This window comes from Dermochelys coriacea, chromosome 6 (assembly GCF_009764565.3).
Source record: "Dermochelys coriacea isolate rDerCor1 chromosome 6, rDerCor1.pri.v4, whole genome shotgun sequence".
NCBI classification, from domain to species: domain Eukaryota; kingdom Metazoa; phylum Chordata; order Testudines; family Dermochelyidae; genus Dermochelys; species Dermochelys coriacea.
The window spans coordinates 42,887,621-42,912,792 of NC_050073.1; the positions used below are offsets into that span (position 1 = coordinate 42,887,621).

The 25,172-nt window shown below is 39.8% G+C and overlaps 1 protein-coding gene across 10 annotated transcripts in view; it reads right to left on the minus strand.

The window, feature by feature from the left end:
* The window catches only part of NAV2 (neuron navigator 2), a 642,916-nt gene that overhangs the window by 50,595 nt on the left and 567,149 nt on the right, over positions 1 to 25,172 (minus strand). For 7 of the 10 annotated variants that reach the window (XM_038406029.2, XM_038406028.2, XM_043516356.1 and 4 more), the window contains 5 exons: positions 12,023 to 12,161; positions 9,437 to 9,728; positions 7,788 to 8,481; positions 2,257 to 2,724; positions 1,449 to 1,514 (listed from right to left, as the gene is read on the minus strand). In XM_038406029.2, the coding sequence (XP_038261957.1) occupies positions 1,449 to 1,514; positions 2,257 to 2,724; positions 7,788 to 8,481; positions 9,437 to 9,728; positions 12,023 to 12,161 (1,659 nt within the window). The remainder of the gene's footprint in view (positions 1 to 1,448; positions 1,515 to 2,256; positions 2,725 to 7,787; positions 8,482 to 9,436; positions 9,729 to 12,022; positions 12,162 to 25,172) is intronic. The other 3 variants (XM_038406026.2, XM_038406025.2, XM_043516355.1) reach the window with 1 other exon arrangement.

Sequence of the window (25,172 nt, forward strand, 5' to 3'; positions counted from 1 at the left end):
GTACCCTATCTAAGTCAACATGCAACAACAAAAAAAAGCCTCGTAGGCATGTGTGGATCGTGTCAGACATGCATTTGGTATCATGCTAATGAATTTCATCTGCTCACAATGGTGGCCTTGCTATTTCACTTTTCATAGTGAACAAAAATGGCTCTTTAAAAAATAAAAGAACATGCTTCAAATGAACGTTTAAAAATATATATTTAAGCAGGTATGCAGCCACCTACTTGTGAATACTGATAATATCTCAAAGTCAAAAGATGCCTTCATACCATTTCCTTCTGCCTTCATCACAGATCAAATGCAATCAACTACTGTCACTTAGGCCATGTCTATACGAACAGCACTGCAGCGGCCCAGCGGTAGTGATACAGCTGCACCACTGCAGCACGTGTGGTGAAAACACTCTTTGCTGATGGGAGAGGTCATAAAAAATTCTGCGAGCAGCAGAATCTATGTCAGTAGGATAAGCTCTCCTACCGACATAGCGCTGTGCACACCAGCACTTATTCCGGCCTAATTTACGTTGCTCAGAGGGGTGGTTTATACGTATCCCTGAGTGACATAAGTTATGTCAGCATAAGCTGTAGGGTAGACACAGCCTTAGTTGCAAAGTAAATATAGTGGCTGCTTTTTCAAATGGGCACAGAGTTTTCAGTGTTTCTGTATTTCAACTTAAATTCCATCTTCAGGAGTGAAATCAATCTATTAGCATTTGCAAAAAGCAAATATTTAAAGTGTTGTATTTTCACTTAACTGGCAAATGGACAACTGGTTTTTCATTTTGTGAGGAGGGTTTGCTTTTAACTGAAATAAATATATCATGTTTAATTACATTAATTTACTGTCAAGCCCTCTAGCTAATATCATTGTCAGTTTCTAGATGTAGGAGTGGCCATATCAGAGAGAGTGCAAAAGCAAGCTGGAGTCATTAGCTTCATGTCCACCATCTCTCATCTTCCTGCATTCATTGTTACAAGAAAGGACACACACACAAGCCTGCAAGACACCTACGAACCAAACTGGAGTAAAGGACTTACAACACTGAGTGTACTGAACAACACTTGAACTTCATGACAAAGGTGAAAAGCCTGAAACGCAGTGAAAAAAGCAGCATGCCATAGGAATGCTGAAATGCTAGTGAGAGTTCATCATGGTAGATATGAATTGCAGGATTTTAAAATTGCTTTTGTCAAAGGAACAAAAGAAACCAAACAAAAAACCCAACAAAAACCCACAAACTACATCTGTCAACTCTGCTGTATGCCACCCCCAGATTTAATTAAGTGGACTCTCACTGGCATGTCTATGTGTCATAATTTACATCTGAACAACAAACACAGCAGAGGTCTCAACTGAGCCCATCTCTCACAAGACACTTTGCTTTATAAATGTGGGCAACAAAACCCAGAGCCTTTGTGCATTCTACTGCCTTGAGACAGCATTACCTGTCCTGTCTCCTGGGTAAAGTATTTCTGCAGAATTTGGGACTAGCACCAGGGGAAGAGAGAGGGCTAGAAGAACAAGTCCAATGAGACAGAAAACAAGAGAAGGAATATTAGCGTGAAAAATGGAGAGAAAGGGGAAGGAGTTAAAACAAAAAACTGTTAGAACATTTTTTTTAGTAGTTGTTTTTTGTTACAAAGATGCAACAAAGTTTTAGTAATAAAGTCATACAATAAGGTAAGGATAAATTCCAAGGTTTCAAACACTGCCTTCTACAGACAGTGCACTCTAGTTTGCTCTGAAATAAATTTTCTGTTCTACTTTGGTTCATATAACAGACTAATCACCACAGAATCCAAGCGCTTATTGTCCAGATCCTAATTGTGTGAAATATTATTAAAACAAACTCATTAATTTTAACCAGAAATACTTGGCTTCTCAAGACAAGATTAAAATGCTGGTGGAGTGTATTGCACACCACTACTAGATCAGCTGATACAGAAAGATAAGAAGATATGTGAAATTCAAATAGGAGGTAGCATTGAGTAATTAAAAATGTCCCACAGCAGTGGCAATTGCAAATGAAAGACTATTCTGAACCCATCCCCATACCTAATGTAATTCAGAACTGAATTCCTTGGTTGAAATGGCTATTTTTGTATGGTGTGGTAGTATCATTTGATATTTACCTTGTAGGAATGGCAATCTGAATTGTAATCATGAAATGTTAGTTACAGTTGTCACATCACTGATTTTTAAGATATGAACATATAGTACATATTAATGGAGTCTAAATTTAAACCTACTCACCTCTCAGACAAAGTTGTCTTAACACTGTTGGTTCTGACAAAGGGAGTCAAAGAATCATCTTTAGAAGCTGCGATCAAGCCACTGGAAGAGTTATGACTCAGCCCACCTCCACTGCTGAGAGAGATATCAATGGATTCACAGCTGGTATGAAGACTGCTGACAGACTGGTATCCAATGCCATCCTTGCTAACAGCAGAAGAGCTACTTGCGTTGGTACCCCAAGTTAAACTGTTGGAGGGAGCTGAATGGGCCGAACTGGGACTAGAGGCTAACGGAGACTGGTTCATGTCTGTGTTTTTACTGTAAAGAGGACTGCTGCCCCCACTGCTCAGTATACCGCTGCCAGAAGGAGAATCAAGATTACCCGGCTGGTTCAAGGTAGCATGAGGATTGGAGATCACCACTGAATTTTTCATATTTTCAGCTGTTGTGATTGGAACTTGTTTACTTGGTTTTCCACCAAAAAGTCTGTGAAAAAAGTTCAGAGAATGTAACAAAAACTTCATGAAATGGAATGTAAAATGACTAAGTATAATACTTTATACATATATTATTTGGCCTTAGACACCTGAAAAACTATTACTTGAAAATTACATATTCAATTATATTGAGACCCCAGATGTTACATCTATAGGAAATGATACAATGGTAACTATGATAATAGACTGAAAACCAGTGCTTCAGAAAAAGAATTTTTTGTTGCTAGCTAAATCAAAAAGAGAGAGAAAGATAGGCTCTGCTTTAAAGAAATTTCCTGCCTGTAAATTGTCTTTCTTAGATTCATATCGACAACCATGAATTGATGGGCTTCCTTTTCCCTTCCTTTCCATTAATAAAACCCAGAGAAAATTATTATGCCAATTTCAGACACATCTTAACTTTTCCTTCTCTGAACCTTCAAATATAACTTTCATAGAACTAAAAAATATTAGTCATTTTATCTACTGTTTCATGAGGGAAATGGATTGTACTTGTGATAATACTGAATTCATGACTTTAAAGCATGGAATATTAGACTGGCCTTTGTTCAGATCTATAAATACAGATTACTTAAATCATATTTTGAAAGATAACATAGATTTCTGAGGAAGAGATTTTGACTTTTGCATTAATCACCGAGAGGCCCATACAAAAATAAGTATCTGAAGAAATCCCCTACAAAAGTCAATTATACCTAGAAGGGAAAGTCTGATAATTTCCCCCTAAAAATCACTGCCCTGTCTCACTCATGCAAATAGCCTCTATTACCTTCATAAGAACCATTGGGGGAAAGTTTCAAAAGCACCTAAACTATTCAAGATATCCATTTTCATAGATTCATAGATTCATAGATACTAAGGTCAGAAGGGACCACTCTGATCATCTAGTCCGACCTCCTGCACAGCGCAGGCCACAGAATGTCACCCACCACTCCTATGAAAAACCTCACCCATGTCTGAGCTATTGAAGTCCTCAAATCATTTTCAAAGGGCCTTATACACTTTGGAACCTAAGTCTCATTGAAAGTCAATGGCACTTAGACTCCTAAGTGCCTACATCACTTTTGAAAATTGGACATATGCTCTTAAATCACTTAAGTGCTTTTGAAAATTTCACCCACTCGGAGCAGTGGTTAGGAGATTTCAAACAGCACTCTGCTAGGAACATAACAATATACCATCTTCTGTTATCCCTAAACAACTTCCTTTAGGGAGTCCTAGATTTCTTCTGCTTAGGATCAGATATGATCACTATATAGTGGTGATTTAACAGAGGAGATTTCTGCAATTTATATAGCAAGCCCTGCTTCTAGAATGTACTATGAGGGTGTTTAGCTTAATCTCATCTTTGGTCTTAGTTTGCTGAGCGTACTTACAACAAGCATGTACTAGCTGCCATCAGACCAAGAAGGTGAAGAACGTCTTTGAATAATGGAGATTTTTGAGGTCAAACTAATTTTAACTTTTCTCTGAACTTGGAGTCAATACCGCAAAAGAAACTAGATAGGGAGGGAGATAGGGATATTTTCATAGTGCTACCGTAGAACAATGACAAATTCCTTTCTTTAGAACAGATTGTCACCACCTAGAATACAGTCAATATGTATGACTCCCAGCCCCTCTGGGATGATCTTGTCATATGGATAATGTCTCCTGGCATACTGATTCCCAAACCTAATTAAATGAGGTAATTAAATAAATAAATAAAAAAGAGGCGTGGAGCTGAACATCCAAGGAGGATGGGATCTGAAAAATGTACCTTTTGAATGCAGAACCAGCCCAACTCAGCAAGTTGGCAGTGTCAGTCTAAAGGTTAACCTTGGAAGGAGTCATCCTACAGACAATGAGAAGATTTTTGCTCCTCTCTGAGTTTTGACAAGAAACAGGCATAACTAAGCTGACTATTGAGTTGTGTCCTTAGGGATGCATCAGGAGAAGAGTGAACACTAAGGCTCACAAACAAGTGGCATAAAAACATGCATTGTCTTCTATGTAATATAAATTGTTTTCAAATGACAGAAAGTGCTAGATGAGATATGCTTGAACAATTAAGACAGTGCTAGACTTTCATAAAATAATTGTAATTATGGAATTTTACTCTTCACATAAGTGTAGACAATATATTTGCTTTCAGATTCAAGTGGGGTAGTATTTAACACATAAAAGTAGCAGTCTTTACTGCTGTCTTTTTATAGTTACAGATGCTTAATTGCATGTAAAATCAGCATGGAATATTAATTAAACACAAAGAGTGCAACAACATTCTCAATATTACACAATGACAGGGCTAGTGCCCAGCAATACACACACTAGGCAAATTCCACTACAAACGATTTAGCTGTGCCAGGGACACATTTATTTACATAGTCTGGTGACAACTGAGAAATGAAATAGCTAACCAAGAAAGTGAAAGTTTAGATTAAACTTTAACCTCCTCCACAAAAATCTCTCTAAGACATCTGATATTCTCTCAGTGTCTATTCTTAAAAGTTGCGTGTAGTTCAAACGTTATACCAATGAAGGGTCTAGCAAAATGGTTTTCTGGTCATCAACAGAAATGTATGATTGAGTTTGATTATTAATATATTTGAGGCAAGCAACATGGACATTTTTCATTTACAGTATAATATCAGAACAACAAACAATCTTCTAGTTTTTTTGTTTTAAAATTGCTAGAAATTAATTTTTCAGCAAGACATAACTTTTCTAATCATGTCCAGAAATAGGCGAATCACTAAACTACACGGGTCATGCTGAATTATATTTGCACAGGCTTTTCAAAGATGGCCATTCATTTAAAAAGAAATGAAGTATTCCTTTTGTGCCTAGCTGGAACCCAAACCACCATTACAGGAGTTACGCTTAAGTTGGCAAGTTGAATAGAATGTGACATCCTCACTTCATTTGAAGTAGGATGATGTCAGTGTCATCGTACAGAGATGAAATTATGATGTCAAGACAACAATGAAATCCAGAACACTGCAACTCAAAAGAAACTATGTTACTTACGATGTCAAATTAAAGTGGAAAATAATGTTAACGCATATCTTTGATACCGTCAAGACATTGATGCAAAAGCGACAGAAAAGCAAGGAAATTAACTCCCACTCACCCAAGTACTTGTGTTAAAAATAATGGGGAAGGGAAGGGATTATATAAGGTCGGAAAGAGCTAGGAAATAAATCATTACATGAAAGAAGATTTTTGTAAATAATAAGAAAATTCAATGTGGCTGACATAGTACCTTTAATTAAGCTGTTCTGAACCTACATACTTGGGCACCTAAGGTAAAGAGTCTCACCACACAGGACAACGTTACATGTAACGGAGTGAGATACTTATTGGGCCAAGTAAGTGAACAAATGTCAATATACTGGGTCAAATTACATTCTCACACTAATGCAAATCTGGAGTAACTCCATTGACTTCAATGTGTAAATCTGGCCAAACTTTGGACTGGTTCCCTGTGTTGCTGCACAATGTGTAATACAATGGGGTGGAATTAGGGTGACGAGATCACAAGAGTGAAATATCAGGACACATTGGGCGAATGGGGTGGGGGTGGGGTGGAGAAGAGACAGACACAGGTGCACAGCCCTGACTGGAGCCAGAGGCACACTGGTCCGCCGCGCCCTGTGCTACCAGCGTGCCCCTTCCTGTTGGGGGTGAGCCCATGCTGCGCCACACAGCTCCCCTGCCCAGCGCCCCCTGGATCCACTATGCCCCCCTACAACCCTTCCACCACAAATGCACAGTGTTGTGCACACACACACCCTGCCCAGCGCAACTCTGCCCACAGCCCCACCATAGCTGCCCAGCACCCAACATAGAACCCCCCACTTACTAGTTTCCCAATACACACAGATTTCCCCTCCCTCCCTTCCTCCCAGTGCCCTTCCCCACAGCCCCACCACCACAGCTACACAATGCCCCACACAGACCCCCATTTCCCAGTGCCCTGACACACACAGATCTCCCCCCCGTTCCCAGCACCCCAAAATACACAAACCTCCCCCACTGCCCAGCGCTCTCCACACCTCATAGCCCAGCACCCCCCACACACCTCCCAGACACTCACCTTCACACCCTGCCCCCTTCCCTGGCCGTACTCACCAGCACTGCTGGAAGGTCTCTGGCTCCTAGGGTGAGAGTGGTGAGGGGGGGTCTCCACTCTCCACGTGCTGTGCCCGCCACAAGCGCGAGCTCTGTGGCTCCCACTGGCCAGGAAAAGCGCCAATGGGAGCTGCTGGAGATGTGGAGTGGGGCTTGCAGGTGCCGGCAGCACACAGAGAGCCCCTTGCCCCCCGCCCTGCCCCTAAGAGCCAGAGGGACCTGCCAGGGGGTGAGTGGGAGCCCCAACAGTCCTTACCTGGGGCGGCTTCACTCCCGGGAAGCATCCGGCAGGCAGGTCCCTCTGGCTCCTAGGGTTGTGGGTCAGGTGGGGTGGATGGAGGGCTCTCTGCTCACGCCTGGCGCCTGCAAGCCCCGCCCCTGCAGCATGTGCTGCTTCTGCTGGCAGGCGGGCACCGGTAGCTGCCCCAGGAAGTGGTGCGCGTTGGTGCTGCGGCTGCGGTCTGGACAGTCCCGATATTGGGACAAAGGGCGTTCTGACCAATGTAAGGTCGGGACACGGGACAAGTCCCCTAAAATTGGGACTGTCCCAATAAAATCGGGACATCTAGTCACCCTAGGTGGAATTAATAGTTCTACAGGAGCCTGTAACCTTGTTGTTGTGGGTTTATATTTCAGCCTTTATAATGTTTTCAAATATTAACTTTATTCTGAATTAGCCACAACTGCAATCATTTTGGGGAGAGCTTAACAATCAATTTCAAATGTTTATGTCCGCTGCTGTCCCGTAATGCAATAAATATTTACAATATTACTGGTGCACATATTTACTATCTGTGAAATTAAATTTCAGTACAAAGACCTCAGCCTAGCACACACATTAGTAAGTGCCCACAAAACTTAGCCAGTCCCTGGCCTGAACAGCCACAATTGTATAACTCCAGTTAATGTACTTCCACAATGAATACATTTTATGCCTACCTGCGCAAAGTGGGGGAGGCCACGTCAGGGTACTTGGCTCCTTGCTGGTGAGCTCCACTGGAAGTAGTCTGTGATGCAGGGTTCACTTTAACAGAATTACACGAAGCCACACTTTCATTGTCAGACGATATTCCTTTCTCTTTATCTGTTTGGTTGACTAGACCTGGCAGAGAGCTTCCGAGGGATACCTTAGCTGGCTCTCTCATTTTTGGGACAGGCAACCCAGCTGACTTGCTGCTTATGTTGGAGTCTATGCTACTGGTACTAGATCTATTACCAGCTCCACTTCTGCTACTGGATTTACTGGGTCTGGGTAAACTACGATACTGAAGATTAGTGCGGGCACTAAGTGCTAAGTAGCCATCATCCTGGTTTTGTGAGCCATCAACACTAGTTTTCCGACCAGTGGACCGACCCATGAGTCCAGATGATTTGGGGATTTTGCCCAGTGTGGCTGATCTGCTGGTGATAGTTACACCACTGGCTGTAATCATAGTCATGCCTCCAGCTGACCCACTCTGTTTCTTAAATCCAAATGTATTTGTATTAGCAGCAGCTGTTCTAGAGTTACTTGCGGGAGGCTTTTTGGATTCATCACCACTGCTGCGTCCTGCATCTGATGGAGAACGTTTAATATGTCCAGCTTTAGGAGAAAGTCTACCTTTTTCTGATACCTTGGCATCATCAGTTTTCCCTAAAAAATAAAAAAAGAAGTCTAATACTTATATTGAAAATGCTAAGCAAATAGTAAACATCAAAGCATCATGAGAAACAAAAGTATGCAATTATGATCCAGTTTGTATTAAACTGCACTATTGAGAGTTATATATGCAGGCTTGCCAGGAGAGAGTATCTGGTGAGTTTGCCCTTGAGAATATAAAAAACAGTGAACAGATTGTTAAGTAATAGTGACAGATAAATAAGATGTATTTTTCCTTCATGACTACCATTGGTTGGATCCTTTTTTGTCAATAGTGAAGTGGTATGATATGGCAATAATAAATAAGCTTTAGAAAAAAAGTGTATATAACTGGTGAAGGCCACATTTTCAAAACAGACCTTGAAATTTCCATTCACAATAGGGTATACAACCGAGTGTGAGTGAAAGTTTAATTCATCTATTTGCATGCACAAATACTATTAATGCTCTTGCACAAATTTGCATGTACTAAGAGCTCTGATGAAGTCCATCTGAAAATTTGCTTTATTATAAATTAAGATGCAGTTGCTATTGTATCATTGAAAAAGCTTCTTTCACACAACTATCCTTAGCCACGTAAAGTCTAGATTCTGAGTTACTCTTAATCCAGGACTATGAATATGGAGTGCCATTAATTACCATTACAAGAATCCAGAATATTAAACTGCAAACACTGTGTCCAACAAACAATCTAATTTAAGGGACATTCAAAACAGACAAACAATACTCAAAGCATTTTAGTATAATAAGTATAATTTAAAATTCACTTTGAGCCATAAAACAGAAACACAGAGATTTAGTATATTGTATATATACGCCCCCCCGACACACATTCTACGAGTAAACACAGAACTAGTTGAAGTTCAGCTCCTCCCACAGGAAAGCAGTTAAGCACTTTATTTTTCCAGTGTAAACTGTTGGCCTGCCTGTGTGTTACATTTTTCCTCACCTGTTCCAGGTGTCTTCAGTGAGCCTGAGGTGGTTGAAGGTTTAGTCCTCGGTGTAGTAATGCCAATCTGAGCTGACATGCCCCGTCTCCAGGAACCAGTCTGTGAAATGACAGTGTTCTTCCTACCAGAAGTGCTTTTATCAGATTCATCAGACACATCGGAAGGATTTCGCCTCCATTTAGATCCAGACTCCATCTTTATGCCACTATCTGATCCTCCATCAGATTTCTTGACTTCATCACTGGACCACAGGGAATTCCGCTCGACCTGTGAATGCTTTTCTGCATCAGTCTAAGGGAAACAATAAATCATAACAGAATCTCCATTGCAAATGTCTTTTTGAAATCCTTCCTTTTTTTAGGGTTCAAAATCTAGAACCATCAAGTTGATTTAAAAATTTACTAATAATTTTTTATTATACTTAGACATTTTACTTTTGTTTGTTTGTTGAGCCTGCTTTTTGCCAGGGAAAACCGAAGATAAATGAATTCTACTAGCTGTGTTTGCTTTCTGATACACTGGGGAACAATCATTAAAAAGCCAAAACCAAAAACGAACCAACTATCCAACACACAGCAAACACCTGATTAATAAACAATAACGAAAATACTCACTTCATTGCCATTTACCTCCTCCTTGAATTTTATATGAACCTTTTCATTGCGATGCATAAAAATCATTTTAAACATGTGCAGCTAGCTTTTCTTTTTTCTTGCTCTTTTCCTATCTCTTGTCTCGCAATTTGATCTCAAGAGCACAATGAGGTGGCTTTTTGCATAGACTGAAAGATGTGGAATGCTGTTAGTTTTAATCTAACCCATTAGAAAGACACCCAAGAACTGGAGAGAAATAAAACCCCATTATACCACTTTCAAACACATTAAAATCTGACTTAAATCCACAAAGCAAGTCAGTTCACAATTTGCACTGCAACTCCATCTCTTACTTTTTTATATTTTGCCAATCTTACTGCACATCCCGTTTATAAAGTCAGATGCTTTATGGAGAATTTTGCAACTACCACACTCAAGGAAGGAATTTCCCCCTGAATTGTATGCATGATGCTTATGGATATGAAATTTATGGTCTTATGAAATACTGCCAAAAGTAGAAAGCCTGCAATAATGTGCAGCCCCGGAAGCTTAAGATAATACAATTCCTTAGCCAATGTGTGTTTACATTTCCACTGAAAGTGTAATAATCTCTAAACTCTGGCATTAACTTAGTTAAACTCTGTTCTTTAATAAATGGTATGGTATACTTTCTAGTGCTAAAGAAAAATCACATCTGTTATTTATAATGTTGTATGTACAGTGGGTCTATTAAAAAAATCAACACTTAACTGTCACCACACTGTGGTAAAAGAGGTGTCGCAAATTTCACGTACAGGGAAAGACGGTGGTATCTTCCATACACCGGTGTGGTAACTGGTGATAAGCACTAATGATAACCATTGTATTGGGGTGTGTGCAGAGAGAATAATTACTAACTACCTTAGTGACCTATGGCCTGATTTACAAAGGTGCTGAACTCCTTCCGTAGCTTAACCCCAGCTGAAGTTGTTTATGCCACTAGTGTTAATATTTTTCATTAAAATAAAGACTAAAAAGCATTTAAGGTCCCACAGCACTTTACCAACTCTAAGCCTGTTCTCAATAGGTGCTAAGCACCTACAACCCTCAGTGAAATCAATAGGAATTGTGGGTGCTCAGCCTTTCTGAACATCATACATACAGCATCACTTTTGGTGTGGAGGGCAGCAGCCAAACTAGCACAGAGCACAATTCAGAGCAGATGTGGGAAATAATATATCTGCCCTCTTTTAAAGCACAAAAATATTATAATCGCTACGCAAACTCCTCCTAAAGTGACCTTCTTATAAGCGAATATCAGAAATCCTTATCTGATCATTATGTTTACACCAAGAACTCTCCAGAAAACATACTTGTTATGCACACATGGCACAATGTATTTTGATGCAAGGAAGTATGAAGGGTACTGTTGAAAAGATATAAAGGAGTTAAAGAGAAAAGGAACACTGAAAGATCAGACATGCCTTCCAAAGTAACAAGTCAGTAAAAAAAAAAAACTGTGAAGTAAAATAATATTTTGAGAGGTTAAAAAAAATACAGAAAAAAGTGATCAATTCTGCCACTCTTAATTTTTCTGGGTAGCAAGTAGCCCCACTGATTTCAGTGGGACCAGCTATGCAGGTACTGTACTACTCAACATCAGTAAAGGGGGCAGAATTGAGCCCTTAAGGTTGAAAGTGCTGAGAGTAAAATATTAAACATTGATCAAGACAAATTCTGACAGCAGGAGTTTGTTATTTTATTTCTGGTCAGGTTTTCAACAATTTCAGAGTGAGTTGCTGAAAGGCTGTAAAGGAGCCAAATATCACAGTCTAGGGTTACTATTATAAGAAATATGCTGATGCATTTCATTCTTCATTTCAAGAAAACACTGAACTGTTGAAAGGATGAAGTAATAGACAGGCTCATTCACTTTAAGGGATTGTAGCTATTGCTTAGAGAAAATAATTCCACCAGTGCTGCTGTATATCTAGAAGCAAACAGAAATTTTACCTGTGCATCTATGTTTTTACGGGAAGAGGCAGGTGTGTTGGCATAGGAGCTGATGGAGGAGCTGGTGTTAATGTCATCGGTGCTGAGGTTATCTATGGTATCACTGATCCCACTGCTGACGGAGCTGCTGTCATCCCAGCTGCGGAAAGAACACATGCTTTATACCCAAGCAAGACAATACTATAGCTGTTGAGGAATCAAAAGACATACAAGTGATAAAACAAAGTCTCAAGATGACAAATATTATTGATACAGATATATCCAAAGTGCAACTTTTGACCGGTATAAGGCTGTGCTTCTTGGTGACCTACTTTCTATTGGATATCATATTCAATACTATAGATCATCATTTTATGATCACCTATTCTGTTTTAGCAACAACATCCTGCCACCAGGATACTGGCTCAGCCCACAGTTCGTATAGCAAAACAAAGTTTAAACTAAACATCACTCCCTACCTCCTCAGTCCCGGAAGAGGAGAAGTGGTAGGTTTAAGAAGATACTTCTTGACAGATGAAGCAGGATTTTACCGACTCATCAGCAGGGACAGGAGCTCAAATTCAGTGGTGAAATTAACTTTTGAGCAAACTTCTGGACTCTGTCTTACTAACTGAACCTGGATAACAAACTATCATATTCCATCCCCAGCACCACCACCATCAGCACCTAGTTATATTGTGTGGTTGCCAAAGAGGACAAAAGGAAGGAAATTTATTTAGAAATAGCCAGCTGGTTGTAGTTTTTAAAGCTTTAATCAAAGAATGCATTTGTTGTTTAACTAATGCATAACTCTGCTGACACTTACATTAATACTCCTGCCAGTTAGGTAAGACAATAGGTTATTATTTAGGACTAGCTTTTCCAGCACATTAGCTGCAGCTTTTTCCATCAAATATCAAAGACACAACTGGAAGTTTAGCACAAAAAATAACCACATATTTAATTCAATTGGAAGGTCACAACAGACAAAAGAAAAAAAAATTCTAACATCAAGACAGACACTTCACCTTTAATGTGCACTTAAAGTAAATTGCTCAAGTAAAGATTTACAAACTAGTATACAATGGCTTCTTTTCTAAGGATAATAAAACCCCATTTGAATAACTGTCCTACTGGCAACTCTCCAAAGATGCCTTTGGAGCCCTTGCAGCCTACTGGTAAATACACATTTCAGAAAATGTATAAACAAATATTTCATAGACAAAGTGTTAGCTGTAAAGAAGGCCAAGTATCTATGGCAGTGCTTCTCCAGCTATATTAGAATATGGTCCGCAGATTTAGAGAAATCCAATCCCCTACTTTTCTTACAACATTTCCTGTCTGCTTTCATAGTCCTGTATTCCCTAAGATCACTGAGGGTTGCTGGACCATTGTTTAGAAATTACTCACAAACGGATACACTGGATACACAATGTATGTTTGTTTGTTTGTTTTTAATTGTACGCTAAACATAAACCCAAAGACCAATGGGTTGTAGAGGCTAGAGTTGAGGAATGGGAGCCAGATTTTCATGTATTATATTCTCAGGTCTGCCACTGACTTTCTGTATACCCTTTCGCAACCACTTCCATCATGTACTTCACGTTGCCTATTTGTGTTTACAAAGATACCTATTCTAATGTGTTGTATTAAGTTTAAAATAATGTCTTTTTAAAGTGATTTTTGCTCAGAGTATATAAAAGCAACATTTAAAATTACAAGAAAAAGGATTTGCAAACTCGGGCTGACTTGTCTATATAGGCACATTAAAAGTTCATCCAAATTAACTGAAGATATGCATTTAGAGTGAATTCGTTAAACCACAATAAATCCCTGTATAGAACCTCTCATTCAGAATTAAATGGCCTTAATTTTGGTTTAGTTTAATTGCTAAATTCACACTCCTTGTTAATTCAGATCAATTTTCCTGAGGGTCCCCATGCAGACAAGCCCCAAGTTTTGCAAACTCCACACATAATTTGAGAAGTTTGCAAGACCCTGAATCTTACATTCAAAAGGAAAACAGAAGTTCACATATTTGGTGTTACTATTGTTTAGAAGAAAAAGATTTTTTCCCCTCTAAAACTAGTTTAATCTGATTATATTTTGAAGGAGGAGCACTTAGTAATAGAAAAACAAAGATATAAGCTTTTTTAAATTGAATCTAAGAATCCTTGGAATATAACAAAATAAGCGAAAAGACCGACAACAACAATTTTGTTGCAATTGCTGTTTTCTAATATTCCTTGTAATATATTACAGCTCATTATGTATGACCACACAGCATTCTCGTACTCCAATAGGCCCTGATTCAGCAAGACACTTAAGCATGTACCTAATTTTAAACACCTGAGTAGCCCTATTGATATCAGTCAGTTCCCTTGACTTCAGTTAGTTTACATGCTTACTGTGAAGCATGTGGTTGCTGAATTGGAGACATAAGGCCTATGAATAAAGTCAGAAACATGCATGTGACTGTACTAGCTGTTGTGGCTTTAAACAGAGACTGCAAAGTGTTTTAGTTTAAATATTTGATCTACCTTAAATTTTTGGTTCTCTGATGGAGAAGGTTAATCATTTAAACTTTATGTATTAAAAATATACCACTTCATTACCAAATTAAAAAACAAAACAAAACAAAAAACAGAATTGCAACATATGTGGGGCCCAGAGCTAGACTATCTTGCATTTTGCCTGCTAATAGCTAAATTACACTATTCTTGGAGCAATGCTGATAACAGCAGTAAATGATACTGATGCACAAGCAAAACTATTTTGACAGGATAAGATGCAAAATAAGCTAAAATCAGCCAGGTCAATTTCAGCTTTACTCCAAAGCACTCCAGAGTTGGGGGAAATCAGTCTTTAACAAAAAGGGAAAGAATTAGATAGGGAGAAAAAAGCAACCTTGTACCATTTAAAAGATAGTTTTTAAAAAAAGGCTATATAAGCAATTACTTCACACCATACTTTCAAGCAAGACAGATTCTTGACTTTATTTTAATACAGGGGTTCTCAAATGGGGGTTGGGACCCCTCAGGGGATCATGAGGTTATTACAGGGGGGATCGTGAGCTGTCAGCCTCCACCCCAAACCCTGCTTTGCCTCCAGCATTTATAATGGTGTTAAATGTATAAACAAGTGTTTTTAATTTATAAGGGGGCTTGCACTCAGAGGCTTCCTATGTGAAAGGGCTCACCAGTACAATAGCTTGAGAACCGCTGTTTTAATATAACTGTTGTATTCTGGACTCTGTAGATAAGATCATCATGGAAGTAGTTTTATCTGTTACTTGGCTAAATCTTTCAAAAATAAAATCTGTACAACATACATCTCAGTACAAACAATAGGAGGATTCATTTGATCCAATCAAAATACATGCATATTTTAATCTCTTTGTCTTCAATCCAGCATATGTAAAGTTATTCATCCAGTATTCTAAAGAAATAATAATATGGTGAGTAGTATACATTATAATATATCCTACATTTTGCATTAAATATGTTATATAAAATATCCTATCATATACACAGGATCATAAAAAACGTAGAGCTCTAAAAATCGTATCAATCGAATCACTGTGTTCAGCCCCCTGCAAAGGCAGGGTATAGTCTCCTCATAGAGGACCTAATCAGTTACCAAACTGATAAATGTCCATTTCACATTGTATCTTTAAAAGATGCCTAAAACCCACATAAATTAGTTCACATTATTACCTTGCTTCCGTAAAGTCAAAAGAGAGGAAGCAGAAAGGGAAATCTAACAGCCCTTACAATTACAACATTCCTGGCTCTCTGAGCCATGATAACTTCTTTGTAATTTAACTGGTGCAATTAATAATTTCTGATGTCAGCAAAAGTCAACTCAGCCATAACACAAAGCTGGAGCCTTTGGGCTTTCCTTCATCCACTTGATCAATCAACTGAAACTCTACTTGGGTTACTCAAAATTACATGAATTCTTAGAAGTATATTTATTTCAACCTCTTGCTCCATGTGCATGGAAGTAGTACAACGATGTTCTCAAAGAACATCAGCACAACTGAAAATGTCAGATTGTAAATGGAGTCAAGATATAGTCTGAGATTTCAGATATTGTAACATCTGAAGAGATAAGAGACATCCAAAGGATGTAACAAGACCCTTGAGAGGCTTGGAGCTCTCAGAACTCTCAAGAGACACAGGACCATCAAGTTTAAGGGACCACTAGATCATCTAGTCAGACCTCCTGTATATCACAGGCCACCAACACCATCCAACATACTTGTATTAATTTAGATGGAGTAAATGGGCCAAAGATGTTAACGTAACACCCACGCACGAAACCCAATAGCTGAAATAAGAAAAAAAGCACTACAAACCACAGAAGACTAGATTATTATGTGCCATGGGCAGAGAATAGGAAGGACTGATTTGCACCAGTGCTCAAGGACCCCACAATGACAATAATTAATGAGATAAATCCAGATAATCCTGGTAAGTGATCCACACCCACGCGCTGCAGCGGAAGGCAAAAATGCCCACTGTCACTGCCAAACTGACCTGGGGGAAAATTCCTTCCCAACCCCATATGCGGAGATCAGTTAGACTCTGAACCATTGAATCAATGGCAGTTTGGGTGCTAAGTATCGGTCAGGATCAGGACTACACCATGTACTGAGGAACAGACTCTATTATACCACTAATAATTATTTTTGGCTGATGTTATATTTGAACATAATCTGTTTTCGATGCTCTGAATTGAAAATAAAGTTTAACAATGAAAGCCAGGATATGTAAGAACCTGAATAGCCTAGTATCAACATATCAACTTGAATATTTTCATGTCTACTTTTGAAGTATGGAGGATGGCTCCTGTTAGGCATCTAATTGTCAGCCTAATGCACTCATACCTTCCACTGTGTGGCTCAGCACTTCATAGACAAGAAGCTGACCCAAATTATGAATTAACTAAGGGTCCTTGGGTTTTCACCCTCCCACAGTTACTGTTTGTCTCACCCACATACACTGCTGCTCCTTCAAAAGCTGCCTTCATGCTTTCTGCCAGCACAGGAATACAATCTCTTCCATAGCAACAATTGCTCCTAAGAGGTGCTTTAGAGCAGTGGTTCTCAACCAGGAGTCCAGAGTCCACAGGGGGTTGTGAGCAGGTTTCAGGGGGTCTGCCAAGCAGGGCCAGGGTTAGACTCACTGGGGCCCAGGTCAGAAAACTGAAGCCCCACCAAAGGAGGCTGAACCCTGTGCCCTGAGCAACTTTGCTTCGCAGGGGGCGATGTAGTATGGAGTCCCAGGCAATAGCTTTGCTTGCTACCTCCTAATGTCAGCCCTGGCTTTTATATGCAGCAAGTCAGTTGTTGTGGCACAGGTAGGCCATGGAGTTTTTATAGCATGTTGGGGAGGGCCTCAGAAAGAAAAAAGTTGAGGGCCCCTGCTTTGGAGCAGTGGTTTTCAAACTTTTTTTCTGGCAACCCAGCAGAAGAAAATTGTTGATGCCCTGACCCAGCGGAGCTGGAAATGCGGGGTTTGGGGTGTGGGAGGGCTCAGGGCTGAGGCAGAGGGTTGGGGCCAGGAATGAGGGGTTCAGAGTGTGGGGGGGCTCTGGGAAGTGGGTTGGGGTGTAGGAGGGGGTCACGGCTCTGGGCTAGGGGTACAAGCTTTGGGGTGGGGCCAGGGATGAGAAATTTGGGGTGCAAGAGGAGGCTCCAGGTTTGGGGGGCCTCAAGGCTGTGGCAGTGGGTTGGGGTGCGGGAGGGGATCAGGTCTCTGGGCTGGAGGTGCAGGCTCTGGGGTGGGGCCGGAGTTTGCAGTGTGGGAAGGGGTTCCAGGTTTGGGGGGGCTCAGGACTGGGGCAGGGAATTGGGGTGAAGAGTTGGGGCATGGGCTTACCTCTGGCGGCTCCCGGTCAGCGGTGCGGCGGGGGCACAGAGGCAGGGTTCCTGCCTGTCCTGGCACCGTGGACCATGCTGCACCCCCGAAGCGGTCAGCAGCACGTCCGGCTACTAGATAGAGGTGCAACTAAGCAGTTCCATGCAGCTCTCACCCGCAGGCACCGTCCCCCCAGCTCCCATTGGCCGGTTCCTGCCCAATGGGAGTGTAGAGCCGGTGCTCGGGGTGGGGGCAGCGACCCAGTCCCTTCCTGTTCTGCCTCGTGACCCACGGTTTGAAAACTACTGCTTTAGAGTAGTGTGGGATGCATTCTCTCCATTCCCCCACTCTTCTCACTCCAAAGTGACTAAGAACATTAGTAGTTAAGCACTGGAATAAATTACCTGGGGAGGTTGCAGAATCTCTGTCAGTTTAAAAATGGGTTAGATAAATACCAGTCAGGGATGGTCTATATATTACTTAGTCCTGCCTCAGTGAAGGGGATGGGACTAGACGACCTATCAAGGTCCTTTCCAATCCTACACTTCTACAATTCTAAGATTATTCCTGTGGGTTTCCCACATAAATCACTAGGCTAACTACTCAAAGCAGCTTTCTGGTTTGCAGTCAGGACTGCAAACCCATTTAATGGTTAGGTTCCAGCTTGTTGCTGTTGTGTGTGTTTTTTTTTAAAACAATCTATCAGCATATTCCCATTTAATAATATTCTTGTCCATAGAGTTGTCTGCTTTTGTCTATTTGGAAGATGCGTAAGTACCACCACACAATCCTCAGGACAACCTATCACTGCAGATGTCATTCATATTAGCATATTATGAATATGCTACTATGAATAGGGGGGAGCGATAGCTCAGTGGTTTGAGCATTAGCCTGCTAAACCCAGGATTGTGAGTTCAATCCTTGAGGGAGCCATTTAGGGATCTGGGGCAAAAATTGGGGATTGGTCCTGCTTTGAGCAGGGGGTTAGACTAGATGACCACCTGAGGTCCCTTCCTACCCTGATATTCTATGATGTTCAATGCAAATCATCAATGAAATCATTACTAACTAGTGCCATTGTCAAAGTTTGAATTTTGCCCTTATGTTGATGTGTGTATTTTATAACCTCTCTCTGGAGCTTCAAAATGAAAAACAAAATTAGAATGAACAGCTCAAAAGGATCGTTTGTCAAAGAGGGGAAGCAGAGCCTTGGGGCATCTACAGTATTTCAGCTGGAAACATGGCAATTACCCTTTTCCATCTAAAGCTTTAACTGTTTATTTGCTGACTGAGAAAGAAAAACTTCATAGTACAAAATTAAAAAAACAAACAAATAAAAACTTAAAAACTCATCAAATCTTCCAAGAAGAAAGCTTCACAATAAAGCAATACTTAAATTTTCATTAAAAAGAAGAGGAATACTTGTGGCACCTTAGAGACTAACAAATTTGTTAGTTTCTGAGGTGCCATAAGTACTCCTTTTCTTTTTGCGCATACTGATTAACATGGCTGCTACTCTGAAACCTTAAATTTCCATTGTTTCCTTTGGGATCCACCATGATACTGACATGATTGTATCAGGAATTCAAGAAACCATATAGAATCACTTGCATGCTTCCCCCCCCCAAAATGTTATCTTACCAGTATGCCAAATAAATGTCTGCAAAAGAGTGGATGAAGAGAGCATCTATTTGAAAGAGCAACTGTGAATTTAATGAAAATATTTTATGTGCATATGAATCATCTATAATATTCTTCAGTAAGTCCCCTTTGTCACAATTCTGAATGTTTACTTAATTTTTACAATGAAACAGTTCAGAGCCAACCAAATTTGGAGTTTAGAGACACCAATGTTACATTGGAACAGCTCTGAAAAGTGAGAATGCCAAAACATTTAGAAAAAGCAAACCATGAAGGATCTGATCATCATATAGCAAGTTTCCAGCTGGTCTTGTTGAGACAGAATCTAATCCTTTTAATGACATCCTATATAATGCTGTATAGTTAGACTTTTGGAAATCTTGCCAAAGCTGCTCAAACCATTTTAGTTTTTAGGGAATACTCAGTTTTTATTCAATAAAAGATCCCATTTCATTACATTTTATTTAACATTCATTTTAACTAAGATATGATTTCAGGAATATTTCTGAAGGATATATTAGAAAAAGAATAGTAATCAGCAGATGATAATATTTAGTCCAGCAAAAGACATTTAAAAGATTTATAAAAGTTATAGGTGCCCTCTTCATATTTACTCTGCCCTCTTTCTTAGTCCCTAATCAAAATTCTTCTATCAGCAGTGACATAGTATTCTCTCTCTCTTTCCTGCTTTTTTAAAACTTGACAGACCAGCCACTGACAGACTTTCTCTGTGCACAATCAAGCGCACACCACCTAGGGGATTTTTATCCCATCTGAGCTTGTCCTGTGGAACCTACCTTCTGAAACATTCTGAAGATTCTCAGAAAAAAAAACAAACCACTATGTCAGTTTCTACAAGAACTAATAATCTCTCATTGAAAAGCAGAAATTTAAAGTGTAATATCATCATGCTTTACCTGACCATATTTTGAGTCAAAGAATCATCAGCAAGTCACTATATATAACCACTAAGCACTGCAGCCAGACTGCTGTATTAAGTTGCAAACATTTGACTGGTGGAACTTGTTTTTTGGCCATTGTTCAACAAAATTGTGCCTGTGAACCTACACTGCCTCGAGGGGTTGGAGATAAATCAGTTAGTGCGTCTGACCCAAATATAGGATTAGCCCTAACCCACAGCAAAGTGAAAAGAATCCTGTAAAAAGTTTTTAGTCAGCTATTAACTCTTGTTTGCTGGAGTTGCACTTTACCATTCATATTTTGTAGATCTTCTTATATAAGTAATTGCATAGACCCCTTTACTGTAGTTTCTGAGCACCTATGAAGTGTATAAATAAGGGACTGATCCTGAAATTAGAGCACAGGAAGGGGCCCCTGAGCCTCTGAGTCTGCCTGCATAGTCAATTGCAGGATCAGGGCCTTAATTTAGACAACAGTTGAATGCCTAGGATCTGGATCTCACCCCAGTTTCTTGCAACTCCATTGACTCCCTTGTACTTACTCCTGATTTACCCTATTGGAAGTTGGCAGGAGAATCAGAACTCTTGTACCATTGCTGAGATCAAGGTTAAGCTCTACTGTTAGTGACGATAATCCCTATAAAAATGTTGTACTGTACTTTTGTTTTAGTAACAGATAAGTCATTTGTTTTCCAAACAGTAAAAGCAACAAATCAAGTCTGCAAAACAATAGAGCTTATTTACACCCGAATGCGCACACATATATGTACGCTCACACACATACAAACCAAAGAGATAAACTCTGATTCAGTGTACAGTTTGTGTAAATGGGTGGTGAACTGAGGAAACCCACAGAGCTGAAAGAGATGGCTTTGAGGGCTGTAGTGGCCCCTGCAATTGTTGCGTTCCCTAAGCCACTGCACAAACTCTCTGCATTCTTCCCCTTTACAACTGATCTGTAGTATTTTTACTGTATTCAGGCTCTTCCACATCCAAAGAGAGAGTGCAGGATTTTCCCCATGGACACATATGGCAGTTCTGCATGTGGATCACAATTGGGATTTGCCCTTTCTTTTTTCATTAAATGTTCTCCACCTCTCTCCAACTGGAAGAAATCAACAGTGTGAACAGTCAGAGCTAAACAGACAGAGCACATCTACATTGGCTGGAGCAGAGAGGCTGGTCTAAGAAACATGCTCCAGGATGACTGATCAGAGCAATTCCCACCGTGTTGAGAATTACCTGAGCAGAATGTCAGCCTATTTGTGAATTTCAGAATCTTTGGGTCTTTCTGTAGTTGCCCATTGATTTTGCCCCTGGCAAAGATTTTACACTTCTCCAGATCCAAAAGCTGACTCCTCCAGAATCACTGTGCCCTCTTACATTGTACTAGGGCATTAGTTCAATAATGACTCAAAGAAGAGAGTCATTGAAATACCAACAGCATTTCCTGACACAATGCCTTCTGAATACGTAGATCTTCTCTGGTGGTCTCCCATCCAAGTACTAGCTCTGGACCTTATTTAGCCTGTCAAATCTTATAGGATCATATCAGAAGGAGATACAGTTGTGGAAATTCTGCTTCACAGATCAAGCAATGATTGTACATTTGAGAACCACATTTCGGATACAATATAAAAATATTGCCCATAATGCAAAGGCATATGGAATAAGACTTAGTGAGCTGGATTCTTATAGTTCTGATGTAAATAAACCATTAAAATGTGGGAAGAAAGATGTGAACTACCGTAAAGAAACAAAAATATCCTGAAATGCAACAAGTATTCAGATTCCACAGTGATAAAAACTTAGATGGATAGAATAGCCAGCATAGTGGGAAAAGCTCTGAGCATTATCATCCCATGTTGGTGTTTCTGCTTACACTTAAACAGGACAGCCTATATGCACATGAGTGGCAAGTGCCATGAACTCACTGACAAGGCCATCCCAAAAGATGGATGGACACTCCATACACTCACATAACTCAAACCTACCTGTAAGTGGCATGGTAGAATGTGACCTCTTCTTTCCCTGTCACCCCGTTTTTCCTCTCCTGCCTTTATGCAGTATTGCAGTGACAGCACAGGGGGCATGGATCAGCATTCATGTCGTACTCCCCGACAGTACCCGGACTGGGCTAGGGAAGCTGATAATGCAACCAATGGACCAAATTTGGTGATGAATCCTGGTCACATGCCACCTGAGTTAGTTGTGCATATGTTGAGAAGAATGACAGCATTATACAAAAGTTCTCCAATCTCTTCAGGTCTGCCCATTGCTATATGCCTCAACGAGGATTCAGCATAAGTAACTGCAGAATTCCTGTGTGCCAAGAACTGAAGTAACTGCCAATCACTGAAGCTCTCCTTCATTACTTATAATGGACCATAAAAGTGCTTTATAAAATAATTAAGATACAGCTCCTGCCCCAAACTGCATACAGTTCAAACACAGCTTTTTCACATTTGGAACATACAATACTGATGAAAGGCAGCTGAACACACACAGACACAGGGATAATGTATGCACACTTGCACTGTACTCCCACAGTAAAAAGAGGGCAGAGACTAAATTTGGCCTTGCTAAAACATTAGAATTTGCCAACATATGTTCTGAATAAAATCAAACTTGGAAATAAAAGTAGTTAATTTGATCACTGGGAGCAGGACTGTCCCCAAAGAAGCCAAGAATGACTTACCACGCCACGATTTAAAAGAACAAACACACACACACACACACAATCAATCAGTAGAATCCATTTTACTACTTAATTATACAGACACATTGTGCTGAAGATGTCAGTATCAGCTCAGTAAGCAGTTGGTTTTCTGGTGGAACTGCAACATTTTAAGTAGCATCAATAAGTCTTAAGCTTGTTTCAAAGAAATTGCAAATGTAAAGGATCTTACTCCTTAACTCAGACAAGTACTTCCACGGAAGCCAATGACACTTGAGTAATAACTACATGCATGAAAAAAAGACTGCAGATCAAACCCTAAAATGTCAAAGAGCAGACTGCACTCACAATGGTGTGACAACAGCCCCAAAAGCTATAGTTACACAGTGCCTACAGTGAGAGTACTCACTCTTGTAAAAGAGTGCAAGAATATTACAAAGCCCCTAACATAGCTTCCTGAGAGGGATGAAAGGTCAGTAACTCTAATGGGAAAGATACTGATTTCTAAACCAAGTTACTTATAATGAAATAATTTAAGAACAACTTCATGGTAACAGTTAATCAATAAATATATTTGTAACTGGCTGAGGCATAGATGAAAAAAATATACTAACAATCTGTCAATTCTTGAATATTAGATTCCCTGTTATTTTATGAAAATATACCTAAACAATAAAATCATGATTTAATTTATTATTCTGCAGAGTGAAGTGAGAAAGAAGCAAAAGTCTAAGATTTACTGCATAATTCATCACATATTCTGCTTCCAATGTTGCTGCCAATGTAAAAACTGACCCTATTTAAACAAAGTTCTTACACAGAGTTCATGCTTTTGAAAGTATAGAAAACTTCCTACCTTGTAATATTTCTAGGCCAAAGCATTTCTCCAATTTGCTGCCCATGACGAGTTCCAGAGAAAGGGCTTAGATTGATTTTACACGTTGATACCTTCATCAGGCTACCATTAAAAACTCTGCTAAAGAAACCAGCTTTTAATTTAAATATATGAAGAGATATTTTAAGAAGCTGAGCAAGGTTATTTTTCAGCAGAGCACTCAACAGTTAGCAGCTCTGAAAGACACTAAAAGTAAGGGCTAGTTAGAAGGTGATCATCAAACTCCCCTGGAAAGAAATCTGATCCCTCAACTAAATTAACCTCTGAAGTGCTGAAGGAGTGAGAGGTCAAGACTTTCTGCTGGTACTAGGTCATCTGTGAAAAGTTGTAATGTGGTGGCAGTGAAGGAGCCAGTTTATGCAGACCTTTAGATCAGATATCATAACGTACAGAGTAAAAGCGCAAGTCAGAATACCTGTAACTTTGTATTTTCTACTAGCTAGGCAGCATAGTTTGATCACAGCTGCAACCCCTTAATCTGAAAAACACATTTCCTAATCTATTTTGATTTAAATGTTGAAAAATTAGACCAACATTTTTCGTTTTTAACATTTTCACAGAAGACTCTCTGATAACACTGTAGGATCAAGATAATGCCTATTCGTGCATGTAACTCAATACAGAGAGGACAAGAAAGACAAGAATGACAATAATAGTAACACAAAGTTACACAGAACAGCTAAGGGTTTGATCCAAAGCCCAGTGAAGTAAGTGAAAAGATTCCCTTTGGCTGCATTGAGTGTTGGTTAGATCAGACCATAAGTGTATAATTTGGAGGCTTCCCAGTTTTTGTTGCTGTTTTAAATAACTCACATGGACATGATATGTTAATAAATACTATCTGTTCTGGATCTACGCAATATAGCAATGAGGAATGATTAACTTGGTAATTTTTCTAAGGGTAATCAATGCCTGTATAATTAATGTGATTCAGGGCATACAATAAATAAAGTCCATTACGGTACAGCATATTTTCCAAGGAGTTCAAGCTCTAACCAGGAAAGAACATGACACATGTAAAGTGTGTTCAGTTTTTGGGGAGAGAACTTCCCTTGAAAAATGGAGAGTCTGGGGGGGAATTATTGGTGGGGCTGGTAGAACTGCCTATTAAGGTTGCCTGACACTTCACATTATAAGTTTCTGTTTTCAGTTGCTTATAACTTTGCCAAACGTT